This window comes from Equus przewalskii, chromosome 10 (genome assembly GCF_037783145.1).
Source record: "Equus przewalskii isolate Varuska chromosome 10, EquPr2, whole genome shotgun sequence".
In the NCBI taxonomy this organism is placed as follows: domain Eukaryota; kingdom Metazoa; phylum Chordata; class Mammalia; order Perissodactyla; family Equidae; genus Equus; species Equus przewalskii.
Genome location: NC_091840.1, coordinates 49102003 through 49117435, shown reverse-complemented (window position 1 = coordinate 49117435; position 15433 = coordinate 49102003). Strand labels below are relative to the sequence as shown.

The following is a 15433-nucleotide window of genomic DNA, read 5'->3' as shown; positions in this document are numbered from 1 at the left end:
TTCTCCGTCTACATCTCTCATTCACCATTTTTGGGGTGGAGGGGGGTGCTGAGCGGGAATCTGGGAGGTTCAGAATTCTCCAGTTTCTATTTTTAGTGGGCAGTCTACAGACAGAAGCGGACACGTATGGACTAACCGCCAGCCAGGTCAAGCGCTGACACTGCAGTTCCCTAAGCCCTGCCATGCGACCCTCCCTCCTCACGACCTTCCACTCTGCACAGAAGTAATCGCTATTCTGCCTTTCGTGATACTCATGTCCTCGCTTTGCTTTACAGTTTTCCTATGTATTCATTCCTAAGCAATACTGTTTAATTTTACCTGTTTTTGAAATATACATGTGGGATTTTATTATCCATTTTCTCATTCCCTTTTCAGCCTGGTACAGTTTGCTCTCCTCTTCCACCCCCAGAGGCGTTTTCCTCAATGGATTCCCCTGCACTGCCAAATCTAGACTCGTGACCGCTTTCCTGTGCTTATCTGATGCTGCTGCCCACTGCCTCCTCTGAGACATCCTCGTCCTTGTATCCTTGACAGCCTTTCCTCCGGGTACTTCTTCAGTCTCTCCTTCCTGGACCGGGCTCCTCTTCCTCCACTCACTGCTTCTATGAAAATGTTGCTCAAGACTCTTATCTCAGGTCTCCTCTACTCATTCTAGGCCCTCTCCTGGGTGACCTTCACCAGAGCCAGGGCTCCAGTCCTGACAGTTCCCACACGCAGACCGTCTTAGCCCAGACCCCTCCAAACTGCACACCTCCATGTCCACTGCCTACTGGGCACCTGCACTTCGATGTCCTATAGGAACAGAGAACTCCAAGTGCCCCCAACAACTCGCCTTCTCTCTTCCCAAATCCACTCTTTCTCCTCTGTGCCCATTTTTTCTGAAGGGTACCACACCACCTCAGTTATCCCAGGGAGGAACCCAGGAGTCATTGTAGACAGTCCCTTTATTCTACTCATCACATATATACTGAATATCTCCTAGGCACTCTGTCGGACACTGAGTACACAGACACGAGGCGACAGTGTACAGTACGAAACACACACACACGGTCTCTGCCCTCATGAAACATATATATTCTTGTAGTAGCGACGGACATTAAACAAACACAAACATCAATTGTAGTATGTGCTGCAAAGAAAGAGAATAATAGAACAACTCTAAGTTAGACTGGGGAATCAAGGAAACCCCCTCTGAAGAACTGACATTAAGATCAGAAAGAAGAAAGAGAGTTAGCCAAGTGAAGGCAGCAAACCGGGGCTGCGACTAGGGAAATAGCTTCCAGACAGAGGACACAGTGTGGAGCGGCCCTGAAGCAGGGGGACTTCTGATGAGCGTCTGAGGAACTGACACGCTTAGGGGCGAAGTCTCACGTCTTCAGGCGAGTGTAACGTACATACATGTATCAGAATCACTGAAACGAGCAAGTGTCATCTGTGGATACAAGGGAGGCAGGTCCTCACCTGCACGGCAAGGGCTTCGTACAGAGGATGTGTTCCACAAAGCATTTCTGCTCCGCAGCAAGCTCCTGCAAACTGTCCTTATCTTCTTCATCTACAAAGGAGCACATTATATAAGGTACTTGACGCTTAGACAAAAGTCTCTCAATTAAAATGCTGACAATATTAGTTACATGCCATTAAGCTCCTGTCTCAGCCCAGTGCTTCTTAAGGAGTAGGCCTTTCTGACACAGAAGTCTCCTTTCCACAGGGGTCTAGATTTCTGCCCCAAGAAGGAAAGTGCATTTTCCTTGGTCAAATTTCTTAATGCAGAAATGTTTCACTGAGGACAACAATCCCAGAAATCATTCCCTTCCAGTCTCTTCCTCACCCAATTTTATTTTTAGAACAGTTTTTTGAAATGTACTTCACAATATCACGTAACTCACCCATTTAAGGTATACAATTCAGTGGGTTTTTAGTAGATTCAAAGAACTGTACAACCATCACCACAAAAAATTTAGAATATTTTCACTTCCCCAAAAGAAACCCCCATGCCAGTTAGCGACCACTCCTTAGTCTCTGCCAGTTGCCGCAGATCCAGGCAACAAGCACTAACCTACCTTCTGTCTCTGTGGACTTGCCTATTCTGACCTTTTCTATAAAAGGAATCATACAACCTGTAGTTGTTTGTGACTGGCTTCTTTCACTTAGCATGTTTTCAAGATTCATCCATGTCGTATCACATCAGTCCTTCATTTCTTTCTGTTGTTGAATAATATTCCATTGTGTGGATATCCCACAAGTTTTTTATCTAATCATCAGTTGATGGACACTGGGCTACTTGGCTGCTATGAACATTTGTTTACAAGTTTTTATGTCGACATACGTTTTCATTTCTCTTCGGTGTATACTCAGGAGTGGAACTGCTCACTGGTTACTCTATGTTAATCACTTGAGGAACTGCCAGCCTATTTTCCCAAAGTGGCTACACTATTTTACCGTGCCATAAGCAGTGTATGCAGGGGTCCCCATTTTTCCACATCCTTGCCAACACTTATCATCATCTTTCTTGATTTTAGCCATTTTAGTGGGGGTGAAGTGGAATCTCATTTCCATGCCTAATAATACTGAACGTGTTTTCATGTGCTTATTGGCTATCTGTATATCATCAATGGAACAATGTTTATTCAAATCCTTTGTCCATTTTTCAAATTGGGCTATTTATTCTTTTATTATTGAGTTCTAAGAGTTGTTTATATATTCTAGATACAAGTCCATTATCAGATAGATGATTTGCCAATATTTACTCCCATTCTGTGGGTTGTCTTTTCACTTTTGCGACAGTGTTTTCTTCTAGTAGTTCTAGAGTTTTACTTCTTATATTTAGGTCTTTGATCCAGTTTGAGTTCATTTTGGTGTATGATGTGAAGTAGAGGTCCAATTTCATTCTTCTGCATGTGCATGTACACCTGTCCCAGCACCATTTGCTGAAAAGACTATTCTTTCCCCTACTGAACTGTTTTGGCACCCTTGTCGAAACCAATCAACTGTAAGTGTAAAGGTATATTTCTGGACTCAATTCTATTTCATTAACCTCTATGTATATCCTTATGCCAATATCAGACTGTCTTGCTTACCACACCTTTGTAATAAGTTTTGAAATTGGCAAGTGTGGGACCTCCAACTTTGTTCTTGTTTTTTAAGATTATTTTGGCTATTCTAGGTCACTTGCTACTCCATATGAACATTAGGATCAGTTTGTCAATTTCTGCAAAGAAGCCAGTTAGAATTATGACAGGGATTGCATTGGATCTGTACATCAATTTGGGGAAGACTGCCATTTAACAATATTAAGTTTTCTGATCCATGTACTTGGGATGTTTTTTCATTTATTTAGGCCTCTTCTTTTTATTTCTTTCAATGTTTTGTAGTTTTAAGAGTATGTTTGGCGCTTCTTTTGTTAAATTCATTTCTGAGTGTTTCATTTGTTTTGATGCTGTTATAAATAGAATTGTTTCCTTAATTTCCTTTGAGGCAGTTCGTTGCTACTGCATGGAAACAGAACAGCTATTTGTCTATTGATCTCGAATCTCTGCACTCATGTCTTAGTTTAAATAGTTTTTTAGTGGGTCCTCTATGATTTACTACATAAAAGATCACGTTGTCAGAGTACAGAGATAGTTTTACTTCTTTCTTTCCAATCTGATGTCTTTTACTGCATTTTATTGGTGAATTTCCCTGTCTAGAACCTCCACTACAATGCTGATTAGAACTGGCAAAAGCAGACATCCTTTTGTTCCTGATCTTAAGGGGAAAGTGTGGAAGGCAGAATTTGTAAACAGCTAAATTGGACATTTAGCTGAGGAGATTTCCAAGCAAAGGGTTTAAAGAAATGGCCTGATTTCTTCTTGCTAATTATAGTAAAATGTAAGGAAAAATATAATTGAGGGAAGAACTGTTAAACAAAAATAAAAAAAAGCTTGATGATTTGGGAAATTCCCAGCCTATCTGGATGGCAAAAGATGCTAAAATTAAGAGATTCACTGTCAGGAAAGTATGTTTTAGAGAAAAAGCCACTGGTGTGGCTGCTCAATCTTTTGTTAAGACCTCAGAAAGATCAAAAGGTCAGAATATTCAGTCACACAAAAGGCTCTCTGAAGAGATTAAGAATGTGACTTAGATCCTTCATCTCAGCAGAAGCCAAAAACTAGAGATGGGATTATGTAGGAAAGCTGTGTGGAGGAACCTCTTGTCTGCTAGAGTGAGTCCTCATGGTAGACACAGGAGACCCAAAACTTCTTGAGAATTTTTTTTTTTAAACATTGGCACCTGAGCTAACAACTGTTGCCAATCTTTTTTTTTTCCCCTACTTTTTCTCCCCAAATTCCCCCAGTACTTAGTTGCATATTTTAGTTGTGGGTCCTTCTAGTCGTGGCATGTAGGACGCCACCTCAGCATGGCCTGACGAGCGGTGCCATGTCCGCACACAGGATCCGAACGGGTGAAACCCTGGGCCGTCGAAGCGGAGTGCGTGAACTTAACCACTCGGCCATGGGGCTGGCCCCATTTCTTGAGAATTTTGTGCCCACAGAAACACTGCCGGCTTGGACTGAAAGGATCAGAGAAAGGATGAGAGAGGCTGTTCTACCTCCACAATTCTACAGGCAGGAAACAGACTAATAAAAACTATTCTACAAATGCTACCTTTCCTGCAAAATGGATTACTCAGAGGGCTGAGCTGCAAGCCCAGAAGATTATCACGAGGCCTTGAAACCTAGCAGAATCTGGATTTTGAAATTGCCTGGGACCTATGGTTCCTTTTTCCTTTTCCTTTTCCTTTTCTCCCCTTTGAACTGGAGTCTATAACTGATACCTATGCCTGTCCCACCGTTGTGTTCTGGGAGCAGATAACTTGTTTTCTAGTTTTAGAGGTCCACAGATAGAGAGGGATTTTGCCCCAGGGGAGACTATAATCAGAGTCTTACCCATATTTGATTTAGATGATTTGGACCATGAGATTGGGGACTTTTGAGCTCATGAGATTTAGATGAGATTTTATTCTTCGTGTTGCTATAGTGATGCTAAGATCAATGTATTTTGCATGTGGGTCAGATGTGAATCTTTGGGGACCACTGGGAGGAATGTAGTAGGCAGAATAATGAACTCCCCAAAGACACCTGTGTTCGAATCCCCAGAACCGGTGAACATCTTTAGTTACATGGCAAAGGGACTAAAGATTGAAGATGGGATTAAAGTTGCCCATCATATGTCTCCGAGATACGGGATTATCCTGGATCATCTGGGTAGGCCCTTAAAAGTGAAAGAGGGAAGAAACAAAGAAGGCTAGAGTGATACAAGGTGAGAAGGACTCAACTCGTCCAATCACTGCTGGCTCTGAAGACGGAGGAAGGGGCTATATGCAAAGGAAGGTGGCAGAAGCTGGAAATGGCTAGGAAATGGATTCTCCCCTCGAGCCTCCAGAAGGAACACTCTCTGCCCAGTGAGGCCATTCGAGGACTTCTGCCCCATGGAACTGTAAGATAACAGATATCTGGTTTTAAGCCACTAAGTTTGTGGTGATTGTTACAGCAGCAAGAGAAGCTAATACAGAAAGCACTTGGTCTTTCACCATCAAGTATGGTGTTAGCTGTGGGTTTTTCATAGGTGCCTTTTGTCAGTTTGAGGAAGTTCTTTTCTCTTACTAGTTTGTTGAGTGTTTTTAACACAAAAGGCTGTTGGATTTTCTTAAATGCTTTTTCTGTGTCTACTGAGATGATCATATGGTTTTTGTCCTTTATTCTGCTGATATGGTGTAAGACATTAATTAGTTCTGGATGTTAAATTAACCTTGCATCCCTGAGATGACTCCCACTTGGTCATGGTGTATAATCCTTTTTATATGTTGCTGGATTTGGTTTGCTAGTCTTCTGTTGAGGATATTTTGCATCTATATTCATAAGAGATAGTTGTCCATAGTTTTCTTCGACATCTTTGTCTGGTTTTAGTATCAGGGTAATACTGACCTCACAGAGTGAGCTGGGAAGTGTTTCCTCTTCTTCTATTTCTTGGAAGAGCTTGTGAAGAATTGGTATAAATTCTTGAGATGTGAAGCCATCTTGTTCTGAACTTTTATTTTTGGGTAGTTTTTTGATTACTGATTCAGACTCTTTACTTGTTACAGGTCTATTCAAATTTTCTATTTCTTCTTGAGTCAGTTTCAGTAGTTTGTCTTTCTAGGAATTTGTCCATTTCACCTAGATTACCTAACTGGCACATAGGTGTTCATGCTATTCTCTTATAATCTTCCATATTTCTGTGAGGTCAGTAGTAATAACCCCTCTTTCATTCTTAATTGTAGTAATTTGAGCCTTCTCTTTTTCATTTCTTGGTCAGTTTAGCTAAAGGTTTGTCAGTCTTTTCAAAGAACCCACTTGTGGTTTCATTGATTTTCTCTATTTTTTTCTATTCCAAACTACTTTTTGATAGAACCTGTGAAACAGTGAAAAGCTCAGAAAACTCACCTGATCCAAGAAATTTGTGAAGTTTATGAATCCACGTTAGCCCAACACTATGCACGCCAGCTTCGTGAGTGCAGTGGTATCTCGAGGGACACTTGGGATCTGCAGAGGGAGTCAGTAATGACATAAAAGTTCCCATTAGAAAACTGAAAGAATTCAGCCCAGTAGCCCACAGGCATGTTTGCTGATGGAAGGTCTCCAGCACCTTCATGCTGTGGCACTAGGTCAGGGGTTTTCAAATTTTAAAATCTGAATTCAATTTCCAAATATATTATAAACATTTTAAAAAGCATAATTAATAAACATAATCCAAGTATGTTATTTCCTAAATATTAACACAATAGAATTCACCAAAACATAAACACTTGCTGTCAAGTAACTCATTTATGCCTTTCTGTCTGCCTCTGTGCCTTTATTCACAGTTCTTCAAAATCAAATGGCGATGAAGACAGGTCATGGCTCCGTAGGAAACCTATGCTTGCACACATGTACTCACAGGAAACTGCTGCAGCACAGGTACCAAAACAGACTTCAGGACAACTGCTTAGGGGACTGAACAGTTCAGTCAGAGGACAGTAAGCCAGGGGTGAAAGGTGAAGTTTTACTTGTCTCGATAACGCTGACTTACAGACAGTTTAAGTTTTGGATACAATTTTTGTGTGACAATCATTTATATTTATACTAAGAAATATGAGCAGTTGTTACATAATCTTAATGAAAATGTCTATATTTCCTTTGAGCCCTAGTATCCGTAAGACTACCCTGAGACTAAAAGGTGAGATCTTGAATAATCTTGAATAGCTATTATTATTTATAAATATTTATCTCTGTGACTCAGGATTTTTAAAACATTAAACAATTAAAACAAGATAAAGAAATAATGTATATACTAAAGCTGATTTAAGATGACAATTGTCACCCTAAATTAAATTTTTCTTTTATCTAACAGCCTCACTTTCTTACTATGAACTTATAGTAAGTAAATGTTATAAAGTAGATGTTACATTATTTTTATCTGTTTTATACGCTGGGGTTCTGCATAACACCTCTGAAAATAGCATTATGCTATAAAAATTCCTGGTCTATGGCAGTCATCTTTTTGAATAAGAAAATATTGAAAAGTTTCTTTCATTTGGCCACACTTGACACTTAATGTAAGGTTCAAACCATCTCATTAGGTCTACCATTGTTTAAAATGGCTTTTCAAAATGTGTTTAGTGCTGAAGTCAACAGAAAAATCTTAATACTGAGATATAACAGAAGTCTGTTATGAAATGGAAGCAACATTAGTAACAGAAGTAGGGAATTTGCTAGACACCCCCCAGATGTTTTACGGTAGCCATTTCACTTATATCATCTAAAATGCAGTTATGTTTCAGTTATTGTAATATGCCTTAAATACAAATATGAATGAGTCAAAAGTTTATTAGTTTCACATGTGAAAATGTTAACTCTTATTAGAAAAACTAAGATAAAAATGCCTACATTCAAGATTTTCCAAAGATAGACTTATCTGTACAAGGAAATCAATTAGTTTATGTCACTTTACCTCAGTAGGTCTCAATTCCCTCATCTACAAAGCAAGGTTCTGAGACTTAAGATTAAGACTATATATCCCCAAACACTGTTCAACTAGACAGGCCCGACGAGTTCGCTTTGCTGGTTTATTATATAAGGACCACTATCCCCTTAAATCTTTTGGCTATACTTTAGTAGAACTGAAGCCATTGTTATCAAACCTACGCACTCTACCTGGCTAACGGCACTATAATAGGACTAGACAGAGGAAAACTAGGAAAGGCGCATCAAACTCTTCCAGACTAAGTAAGCGTTTGTTCCTCATTCTGCACAGGGAAGACGACAAGATTCTAGAGGAGACTCTGAGAAAGCGGGGAGGGCAAATAGGAGTACAGGATCTCTGAGTTAGAGGGGACCTTAGAAATCATCTGTTATCCCTGTTGTTTTCAGATGAGAAAACTGAAGCCCTGAGAGGTTGAGTAAATGCCCAATACTACAGAACCTATTACTGTTAAAGCGCTAACTCAAATCCAGGACACTACAGACTCCTGGCCACAAACCCTTCCACTCAGCCACTCTGTGTCTGAATAAAAGATCCTTCGATTCTCGGCATTTTATCCAAGAGCTCCCTAGATGAACAGAGAGAAGCTGCCAGAAGGATGTGGTACCAACCCAGGTAAGTTACAACAAAAGAGAAAAAGATAAAAAGGACAACATTAAAACTGGGTCTGGGAATAACAAGATAGTGTGTTCTAAAATGAAAAAAGATATTTTAAAGAGATATTTTAATATCAGTACATTATAATTTGATTTTTAAAGTTTATTTAAGTTTGCATACACTTAAGTAAGTGAATCATGAAATCTACTTTTGATTGGATCAGGAAAAGTTCACTATTATAAGTCTGAGTGGATCCAGACTGAAGACCACTATCTTAAAACCTGGGAGATTTGCTCAGTCTTTCTTGGACCTGACATGGAACATAGTGACTAAAAGGCCAAAAGAACAGTCAACTTTGTAAAGGCTGGAGCCACAGAGCAGATCAGTGAGACGGGGACATCTGTGATAGTCTCAGTATCCATATGATGGGATAAAAGAACTGCTTCAGTGAATACTTTACCTCTGTGAAGTTTGATTGGACAAGAAAAGTCAGAATCAAAGGGCTCATCCTCTCCAGATGCCAGTTTCAGGGCAAGCTCCAACTCAACACACTCAAACACATACAGAGAAGGAATGAGGTCGGCCCTGGAATCCCAGGACTTTTCTGACTGTAAAAAAAGCATTGTAATTTTACTCTTTCATGTTGATTTGGAAATGTGCACAATTAAAAACAGAAGCAAAAAGCTACATCAAATAGTATTTTCAAATTCTTCTTAATTCCACCGCTTATTCTAACAGTGCCTCGTTATTCTTAGAAAAAAGGCCTCTCTCCTTTTAGGAAGATGCGAGTAAACAAGTTACGAGAAGGGCCAATGCAGTGAGCCGAAGGTTCTATCTGTCACTGAGGACTGCAATTTAGAATTCAGAAAGAAATATGCAGGGAGCCCAAGTAAGCTGGGCACCTGCTAACTTCTTCCCATTTAGATTTGTAGGTGGGGTTCAATTAACTTTAAGTGTTTAATGTTCGAAATACACAGAAGTCCCAGATATAAACTAGAATTCCTCATAAATTAAGAAGCAGTCATACTGGTCCAGGAACTACACTAGGTGTTGGAGATACAAATATACCCATGCTAGCCTAACTTACTGTTTGGTCATCTTCTTCTTCCCCTTCCAGCACAACACAGTGATACAGCATTCCTGATTCAGTAGCAATCACTAAGATGTTGGGGACACAGGGCAAGCAGAGTATAGCACAAGCATCGTAACCATAGTTATCTTCAGCTGCAGGATGCATGGGCAGTGGACCTAAGAGCTTTCCAATATTCCCAGGGCTAAAGAAAGAGTGAAAACACATTTGGGAAATGTTGACAGAAGATACCTGTGCCCATCACTTCAAACCCCTTTTGGCCTTTGCCCTTCTCCAGCTATCACACCCTAATCAAAAAGATAGTATATTCCCAATGTCTCCACTTTTTCGCTTTCCTACTCAATTTCTACCTCCCTGGTTTCTCAACTGGAGACAATTTTGCACCTGAGGGGACACTGGCAATACCTGAAGACATTTTTAGTTGTTACAACTGGGGGGTCAGGGGGTAGGGGGAGTACTGGTGTCTAGAGGCCAGAAACGCTGCTAAACATTCCCCCACAGGACAGCCTCTACAATACAGAACTCCTCAGCTCCAGCATCAACAGTGTAGGGGCTGGAACACCCTGCCCTAAATTTACTATGGTTTATGCCTTCACCACGCCACAGAAGCTCCTCTCTGGCAAAGACCACCAATGAGATTCCAGGTACTAAATCCAAAAGGCACTGAACTTGACCTCCTGCAGCATTTATCACTGGTTAACAATGACCGCTTCTTAACACCCTTAGGTTCTCTAACAATTCTTTCCCCTAGTTCTCTCTTCCTGTCTCTCTGAACACACCTTTCTAATGTCCTTTTCTAATTTCTGTCTCTTAAATATTGATGCTTTCCAAGATTTTGTTGTAAGCCCTCTTCTCTTTTCAAGATACAAACTTATAGGAGAACATATTAAACTATGCCTGGTTTTAACTACTACCTATAAACTGATGAGTCCCAAATCTTTCCTTCTGAAATATAGCTTATCTTCAGGGCTTCACAGCCACATATTTAACTGGATTAGACTTAGACAGATAAATTTATTGAGTGCTAGATGACACTCCGAAGGAAGTGACAGTTTAGTTGGGGAAATGAACATTTAACTAGAATCACTATACCATGTGGTAAGTGTAATGATGCAAGGATTTACAGGATACAAAGGAACACAGAAAGGTACAAAGAAAGTGAGGTGTATAAATAAATCAATGAGGAAAGAGTATATTCTGGGAAGGAGTGGTGAACATTCCAAGCTAGGGAGCAGCACATAGAAAGCTCTGGAGGCATGAAAGACAGAAAACTAAGAGGAAGGAAACTTAGCTTAGTATAACGGGAGGCAAAGTTCAAAGTCTAAGGCAACAGAAAAGTAGCCAGGCAGATATTCAGGACTGGCTTATGAAGTAGATGGTCTCATGTGCCATGTTAAAGTGCTCAGAGTCTAATCTGCTGGGTGACAGTGTGTCACTAGAGGTTTAAATCAAGAGTGACAGAGCTTCACTTTACTAAGATTGATCTGCTAGTGAGCAGTAGTGAGGAGGATGACACGGAGAGGACCAAAACGGGATTCAGAGCAACTATCTAAGAGAACAATAAACTAGGCAGAAGATGGTTGAGGGTCTGAAGCAAGGACAGGGGAATGGAGAGAAGGGTGCATACATTCAAGAAATTTTCATGGTAGAATCAATAGAATTTTGGGACTGAACTGTATGTAAGAGGATACAGAAGATGACTTTCAGGTTTGGGGCTAAAGTTACTAGGCAGACCACAGTGTGGACAAATGAAGGCCGGGAGGAAGAGTAAGGGAGGGTGACAACATTACAACAAAAGCCTCTCAAGAGAGATCATGTGTGAAAGGCAGAGAAGATTTCTGTCAAGGAGAATGCAATTGATAGCGAACCCTCACCGTTCTGCAATCTGTCAAGCTCTTTCATCTTTCTCATCTTTACCATTTTGCGTACTCTCTTCTCTCTCCTGGAACCGCTTCTGCTCCCATTTCTACCTAGTGAATGCTTTAGGCCCAAGCTTTCGTATTACCATCTTCTTGGTCTTCCGAGACAGGCAGGCCTCAGCATTTGTTCTGTCCCACTCTGCAGCACCCTGTGATTCCTTGAGCACCACACTGTACTACAGTTACTGGTTTGTTGTATGACTTTCTGGGAGACAAGGAACCACACAGCAGGGAACTTGCCTTCCATCTCGTACTCCCATCTCCTGTTACAGAGTGGGCTCTGCATAAATATCTGTCAGGTCGATTTATAAATGAATAAATTACAATGTTCAGCCTTTGGCCTTACGCCTCCCTAGTTACAAACTTTCCCAAAATTCTTATCCTCTATTAACTCTCTCGCCATGACAGATGATTATTATTTCTTTATTTTTACCTTCTTCATCTTCTTTCCAGTACTGTATTTCCAACTGTCCATGGAATATTTCCACTTTAATGGTCCAATACAGTGTCAAATTGACCATCTGTAGTAACAAATCTTCCCCCAAAATTAGCTGCCCTTCCTGACCTGAATGTTTCTGTTAATGGCTCACTCCCTTATCAGTAACTAAATCTTATTGCTCCTTCCTTGTAGTACCTACTGTGTTCAGCTCTCCCTTTGTATTACAACCTCCCTGGTTTAAACTCTTGTAGATGGTAAGCTAAATTTTGCAACAGCTTTTTTAAAAGTCTCTCTGCCCCACTCCATTCCCTAACCAATTGTCTTATCCTTCAGTTTGGAAACCATCCCTGGCTTCCTACTACCCTATTCCTACAGACAAGACTCCAGCTTCCTTAACTAGGTGTTTAACTCCACCAAATTCTCCCTGGGAAGATAATTCTAGCTTTAGCATTTAATGCCGCCTACCTGAATCTTCCACCCTAGCCCCGAATGTCTCACCAGTGAACTTGGAATGACACTCGCATTTCTTGTTTTCATACTCTACTTCATGCTGCCCTTGTGACTAACATGGTTTTACCCTTCCTTGAACCTTCATTTAATCCTGCATTAGATCTTTAAGTACCACATGACATCATTCCTTCTCTGAAAATTCCCTGAACTTCTTCGGTCAGAATGCTCTCTGCTTCCTCTGGATCCTTACTGCCTGTGTAACAATAATGTGGTATGGCCAATTATCTTTTCAGGTGTACATATGTCTTTCCTCCACAACTGGGACATAAGATACCAGATCATCATGTCTAACCATCCCAATGGTGCCTTGTTCATATAAGATACAAAATAAATACTTTTTTGATTGACTAGACTTTGTGAAAACAAATCCAGTCTTACCTGAAGTGATTATCCAAGAATTCTGTGGAACTTACCCAAATAATATGAGGAAATGAAAGGTCAAAGCATACATACCAACTCTTTCTCCAAAATATGCAAGCCAAGTATTGAAAGGCTGCAACACTTCCACAAACTCAAAAACATGGATGCCAGGTCCAACTATGACAGTCTATACTGCAACCCAGCTGGGTTTTCATTTCGGGTGGGTTACCTCCTCAACTTACCTGTGTAACAGACTAACATACGTAAGGAAAGTCTCCCCATTCTCATATAAGATGTACAGTGGGTATGCCACTACTTCATCTTTGCCCTTTTGTCCAAATACATTCTTCGGGACTGCTGCCAATGGCCCAAAGTCAAATGCAACTGCTGTCTCTCCTAGAGATGCGGTATATGCCCTTCTGAAAAGAGATTTAAAAATTTGTTGAAAACAAAAACAAAATGTCCAATAACAGGAGGTAGGGATAAAATTTGTATTCAGTGGAGAAGATAAAAAACGAAAAATGTTAAACAACACTGTAAAATTCTTACAAAATTAAATGAAAGAAGGCCATAAAATTATACAGTGCGACTTTAATTTTACATAGTTTAAGTATACAGATACACAAATAGTAAAATATACACATATAGACATGCATAAACACAAAAAAGAAACAGGAAGAAAACACCTGAAAACATCAAAAGCTATCTCTGAGCAGTGGGATGCAGTCGTTCCACAAATATTTACTAATACCTACTCTGTGCCAGGCACTACCGCAGGGTCCTGGGAATGTATCGGTGAACTAAACAAAGGCCCTCCCTCTCATGAGAGAGATGGACAACAACAGAGAAGAAACAAACAGACAACACCAAGTCAGAAAACGACGTTATGAAGAAAATAAGGTGCGGTAAGAGGGTACTGATGGAGGCGCTACTTGAGACTGGGTGGTCTGGGAAGGGCTGCTAAGGCGACACTTGAGCAAAGATTTGAAGGAAGGGAGGGAGGGAGAGGTCTGTGGTTACCTGGGGAAGGAGCAACTGAGGCAGAGGGAGGCACGCAGGTGAAGGCTTAGGGTGGGAAGGTGGGTGATGCTGCCTGAGGCATGGCAAGGAGGCCAAGGCAGCTGGAGCTCAGAGAGCCAGGGCACAGAGGGAGGAACGCAGCTGGAGAGGGGCAGTCAGGGGCACACCTGTAGGCCCTCGCAGGCCACGGTAAAGACTCTGAGAGATCAGTGGGCTATGGAGAGCAGGAAAGTAGAATGATCTGATTTATACTAAAAGTATCACTCTGGCTGCTATACTGAGGATACACTACAGGAGATTACAAAAGATTTCATTTTCTACTTAATATTTTTCTGTAGTTTTCCCAATTTTCTATAATAAATATACATTACCTTTATAATCAGGAAAGACAAATGATAAAACATGCTGTTTTTATATTTTAAAATTTAGTATCATTGGTAATCTCAAAAGATTCCAGTTTAACACAAAGTTAATGAATATGAGTATAGTAAAATCACAATTTCATATAGTTGAGAGTCAACATCATTCTGAAGTATTCTAAGTACCGTATCTTAGTTTCTTTATCACATGGAAAGGTATATGGTATCAGGAAGCAAAAAAAACGAGGAATCTCAAAACCCAGAATAAAAGAACTGCCTGAGTTAAACTCAAAAATCAAGACAATGAATGGGACAAAGAGACACAGAAGTTAAGTTAAAGAGACGTAAAAGACTTCAAAGCCATCAAAACTTAACAAATATAGTAATATTTCTAATAATGATATAGGTATCAATTAATGAGTACTTACTCTGCGCTGTGACCCATGCTAAGCACTTTTTAGGCATGATCTCATTTATTCTGTACAATAATCCTAATAAATGAACACTATTGCTACTTTTTAAAGTCATAGAACATACGGTCATGGAAATGAGGCTTAGTGCATTGAATAACTTGCCCAGATGCCACAGCTGACAAGTGGCAGGGCTGAGCTTAGAACACACGGGTGTGGATGCCACAGCCAATGCTCTTCACAACTGCATTTGCTCCACAGCCTCACATCCAGACGCGTCTGTCAAAAGGAGGTTGATAAGCTACGGAGACACACAGCAGGGAGAAAACGCCCCGACACCAGAACAGGGCCTATCAACTCCCATAGGCAAGTATTTCCCCACTGTGGAGATGGATGCACTGGAACTTAAGCAACTGGTACCATAAGACATTAAAATTATTTAACTCAAACTTTCAGTTCTGGGACTATCAAAGAGAATTAAAGTGGTCCCAGGTCAGTGGCAACCTCTGATTCCTGGCAGAAGCAGATGAGAAATCCTCTTTAAAGGAACAGACCCCCACTGCAGTTCTCAATATTCCCAAATATTAAGATCATGTAAACATAAGTTCATAGTTAGAGATCAGCAATCACAAGAGGAAGCCACTATGGTTGTGGGTCAGGAGGAAGAACAAATACAGATTTAGACCCCCACC

The 15433-nt window shown here is 40.5% G+C and overlaps 1 protein-coding gene and 1 long non-coding RNA gene across 4 annotated transcripts in view; one reads left to right on the top strand and one right to left on the bottom strand.

The window, feature by feature from the left end:
• Positions 1–15433, bottom strand: part of NUP88 (nucleoporin 88) — a 28967-nt gene that overhangs the window by 4955 nt on the left and 8579 nt on the right. For all 3 annotated transcript variants that reach the window (XM_008535599.2, XM_008535600.2, XM_070563087.1), the window contains exons 5-9: positions 13195–13371; positions 9722–9908; positions 9095–9242; positions 6462–6560; positions 1462–1552 (exon numbers count right to left, since the gene is read on the bottom strand). In XM_008535599.2, coding sequence (XP_008533821.2) covers positions 1462–1552; positions 6462–6560; positions 9095–9242; positions 9722–9908; positions 13195–13371 — 702 coding nt within the window. The remainder of the gene's footprint in view (positions 1–1461; positions 1553–6461; positions 6561–9094; positions 9243–9721; positions 9909–13194; positions 13372–15433) is intronic.
• LOC103561166 (uncharacterized) lies at positions 376–15190 on the top strand. Its single transcript, XR_011523618.1, has 5 exons — positions 376–1576; positions 6881–6974; positions 8427–8652; positions 13718–13852; positions 15003–15190. It is a non-coding gene; the product is annotated as an uncharacterized lncRNA (long non-coding RNA).